The sequence below is a fragment of the Ziziphus jujuba genome, chromosome 8 (genome assembly GCF_031755915.1).
Source record: "Ziziphus jujuba cultivar Dongzao chromosome 8, ASM3175591v1".
NCBI lineage: Eukaryota > Viridiplantae > Streptophyta > Magnoliopsida > Rosales > Rhamnaceae > Ziziphus > Ziziphus jujuba.
The window spans coordinates 10,156,893-10,160,946 of NC_083386.1; the positions used below are offsets into that span (position 1 = coordinate 10,156,893).

Consider the following 4,054-nt stretch of genomic DNA (forward strand, 5'->3'; position numbering starts at 1 on the left):
TTTTATCCAAAAAAAAAAAATAATAATAACAAAAATAGTACATGACTGTAATTTAAGGGCATGTGAGGTCATTTTACACCCATTAATTCTCACCCTTCTCTTCTCCTCAAAACCGACATTAGAGGTTTTTTTTTTTTTTTTTTTTTTGAGGCTCCCTAATCTCTAACGATTATATAACTATAAACATACACAATTATTGTAGATTATCATTAATAATAATTAAAAAAAAAAGGTGAAGATCAAGAGGATCGCACATGCATTATTTAAATTGTAAAGTCCGTCAGTAGAGCCGAGAAATTAATTTATGACTGAAAGTGAATGAAAATAAAAAATATTGCATAAAATATACAAATATTTTCCAAAAAATTTAGAACACAATTTGATGAAAAGATGATAAAAAATAATGTTTTCTAAAACAACGAAAAAAATGACAAAAAATAAAAAACAGGACATTAAACAACATTATTACAAATTGGTAGCACGTGCTTGCTCGTGGGAATGCTCTGGCAAGTTCACATTACACAAGTAGTTTATAATTGACGAGTAATTAAATTATTCATTATCAATTATTATTATTTTTCGGGCAGGGTGAAAGTAAAATTTATTTCACATTTTGGAATAAACAAAGAAACATGAAAGTCCCATGCAGCTAGCAAAGCAAGCTGTAATTTGGCTTTCATCTTCCACTTTAATTTGGCTTCTCGGTGGACCACATCTTCTACGTGTCTCATCAGGTCTCTTTTTAGCTTCTTACAAAACAAAGTCCCCTTCCAATTTACCGCAAACACACTTCTGCTAACAATATCTTCGCTGCAAGAAGAAGAAGAAGATGGCAGAATTTTTGTTATCGAAATTTGCAGAGTCCGCTGTATCCCAAACAGTCCAAAGAATCACTGACCTTCTCATCTATGAAGCCGCTTCCTTGAGCAGTGTGAGAGAGGATGTGGAGGTCTTGCAAAACGACTTGAAGTCCCTTCAGGGCCTCATAAAAGCAGCAGACTCCAAGCAAGAACATGACCAACACCTCCAAGAGTTGGTACGCCAAGTCAAAGATGTGGCTTCTGAAGCTGAGGATGTTATCGATACCTACATCCTCAAAGTTGACTCCTCTTGCATCAAAGCTTTTCATAATAAAAGAATTCGACCCCAGATCAACTCTGTCCGCGCTAGAATACAAAACATAATAAACACAAGCATGCCAATTTATGGATTCGTATCTGCTGTTGGAGAGGGGACGAGTTCCATTGTGGATCTGCAGCGGCATTTGAGAAGATCATCTCCAAATGATGATGATGGCGATAATGATGTTGTAAGCTTGAAGAGTAGCACCAGCGCCTTAACAGAAGAGTTGACTAAGGAGGAAGACCGGCTGTGCGTTGTCTCTGTAGTGGGTATGGGTGGTTTAGGTAAGACCACTCTTGCCAAGAAAGTATTTAAATGTGTTAAACAAAAGTTTGATTGCTCTGCTTGGGTTTTTATATCTCAACAATATGTGCTAAGGGATGTTTTGATTGACATCTTCATCCAAATTGGTTCTCCAAATGAAAACATGAAATTTGAAAGAATTAATTCTGCCAGAGATATTTTAGAACGAAAGAAAAAAGAGAGGGAGTTTTTGAATGCTTTGCCGGAGCACGAGCTAATTGATTCGCTCAACGATAAGCTGAAAGAGAAGCGATTTCTTGTGGTTCTTGATGATATTTGGAAGATTGAGGCTTGGTATTTTTTAGAGCGTGCTTTTCCGAAAGGAAAGAAGGGAAGCAAAATTCTGTTTACCACACGCAATAGGGAGGTAGCCTCAGCTGCTGATCCACGGAGCTGCCAAGTTGAACCACCTTTGTTGACATTGGAAGAGAGTTGGGAGCTTCTTAAACGGAAAGCATTTCCAAGAGATATTGTGGATGCCCATGGTTGTCCACCAGAGTATGAGAACTTAGGAAAGGAGATGGCTAAAAAATGTGCAGGACTTCCTCTTGCTGTTGTTGTGCTTGGAGGCTTGTTGAGTACAAAAGCTACGTTGGAAGAATGGAAGAAGGTGATGAGAGACGTGAATTCAAACTTGAACAAAATGCAACCAAGACAACAATATGAAGGGGTGAATCAGATACTAGCCTTGAGCTACCACGATCTACCTTACTACTTGAAGCCCTGTTTTTTGTATCTGGGCAACTTTCCTGAGGATTATGAAATACACAAAAGAAAATTGATCCGATTATGGATAGGAGAAGGATTTATTCCCATGAGTACGGGATCAAGAGGAGAGATGGAACAAACATGGGAAGATGTAGCTGAAGGATACATGGAAGAGCTGATCCATAGGTGCATGGTTCAGGTGGAGAAAAGGGACCATACAGGAAGAGGTGCGAAAACATGTCGCATGCATGATCTTATGCGAGACTTGTGTATAAACAAGTCCAGAGAGGAAAGCTTTGCTCAGATTATGGAAAAGACCGATGGTTCTGCAGCTTCATTTAAGCCCTCGGGAGATAGTCGTTCTCGAAGACTTGTCATCCATCCTGGTGTTGATCTTCAATATCGCAAAACACATTGGGCATGCAACACCTTTTTCAGAAAGCTTGTTAATCCATGTTCGTCTTCTTTGGTGGAGTCTAATTGGGTGGAACAGGTACATCCCAATCTTCGTTCTCTTTTGTGTTTGGATGGGATATTTCTTCCTTCATCAGCATTAAAATCAAGCAAGTTCAGAATGTTGAGAATGTTGGAAGTTGGTGTTAGTGTTGGATGTTGTGAATTTATAGTTCTTAGAGGACTGGGTGATTTAATTCACTTGAGATATTTATGCGTTGAGATTTCAGGGGGAGACATCTGGCTATCATCCTCCATAGGTAATCTGCGCAATTTGCACACTCTACATATTAAGGGGAGAGTCAGAGGATCAGTAGGCATGATATCAAAATTGATACGTTTGAGACATCTGTCGTTACCATTTGTTTTGAGCGATCAAAATGGTTTTCAGATAGATAAACTAAAAGACATTGAGACTCTAAAGAAGATACCAGCTTCTGTGTTGATTAGATCATATGATGCACTACACAAGTTGACTAATCTTCGAAGCATATCGATGGACTTTGATGGTGATTATTATAATTATAATGACGATGATGTGAGAAGGGTGTTGGGGTCCCAAATCGTTCAATCAGGCCGCCTAACATCCTTGGACATATGGATATACAACACCGAAGCTGGATTTCCAAGTCTGGAATCACTTTCTTCATGTCATAGTCTCTCTAAATTAGTTTTGTATGGGGAGATGAAATTCCAACAACAACAAGGATTAATACATCTTCCACAAAGCCTTACCAAATTGACTCTGTGGCATTCTGAAATGGAGCAGGACCCAATGCCAGTGTTGGAGAATAAGCTACCAAATTTAAGGTTTCTTATGCTTTGTTTCAATGCATATGTTGGTTCTAAAATGGTTTGCTCTGCCAATGGATTTCCAAACTTAGACACTCTTCAACTCGTGTGGTTAGACAATTTAAGAGAGTGGATAGTAGAGAAAGGTGCGATGCCGAGTCTCAAGAAATTAACCATTGGTCGTCTTCATAGCTTAGAGATGATTCCAGAAGGCTTGGAATTTGTGACTTCCCTCAAAGAATTGGTAATTGAAAACATGAGGAATTCCTTCTGCGAGAAGCTTCAAGTGAAAAACTAAATTAAAGGGCAGGATTACTACAAAGTCCGACACATACTCTCCATCTCTTTTACGGATATTTAAGAGGATATTGAAGAGGAGGATATTGAAGATTAATTTATGTACTGAATGGGAGGATCACTACAAAGCCAAACACATACCCATCTATCTCATCCATTTTTTTTTTTTTATTAGATAGAACGTTTTATTTGCTTTTTTTGTTTTTTTGTTTTTATTGTTATTATATAAGATTGTACATATATTAGAAATTAATTTTATATATTTTTTTCAATAGATCATTTCGATCTTTTTTTTTTTAAATTTTGTTTATATGATGTTCAAAACTAAGTATTAATTTCATCACTTTTCACTGATATTATAAACTAATTTTTATGTATC

General features: G+C 37.2%; 1 protein-coding gene across 2 annotated transcripts; it reads left to right on the forward strand.

The window, feature by feature from the left end:
• Positions 1–666: 666 nt before the first annotated feature.
• Positions 667–3,822, forward strand: LOC125421655 (putative disease resistance protein At1g50180). Of its 2 annotated transcripts, XM_048470955.2 has the most exons (2): positions 689–2,626; positions 2,817–2,984. In XM_048470955.2, the coding sequence occupies exons 1-2, from the start codon at positions 830–832 to the stop codon at positions 2,844–2,846; spliced, it is 1,827 nt and encodes a 608-aa protein (XP_048326912.2). In that variant the 5' UTR covers positions 689–829; the 3' UTR covers positions 2,847–2,984. The 2 variants fall into 2 exon arrangements, with proteins under 2 accessions (XP_060675273.1, XP_048326912.2); XM_060819290.1 differs by having other exon boundaries at positions 667–3,822.
• The last annotated feature ends 232 nt before the right edge of the window (positions 3,823–4,054 follow it).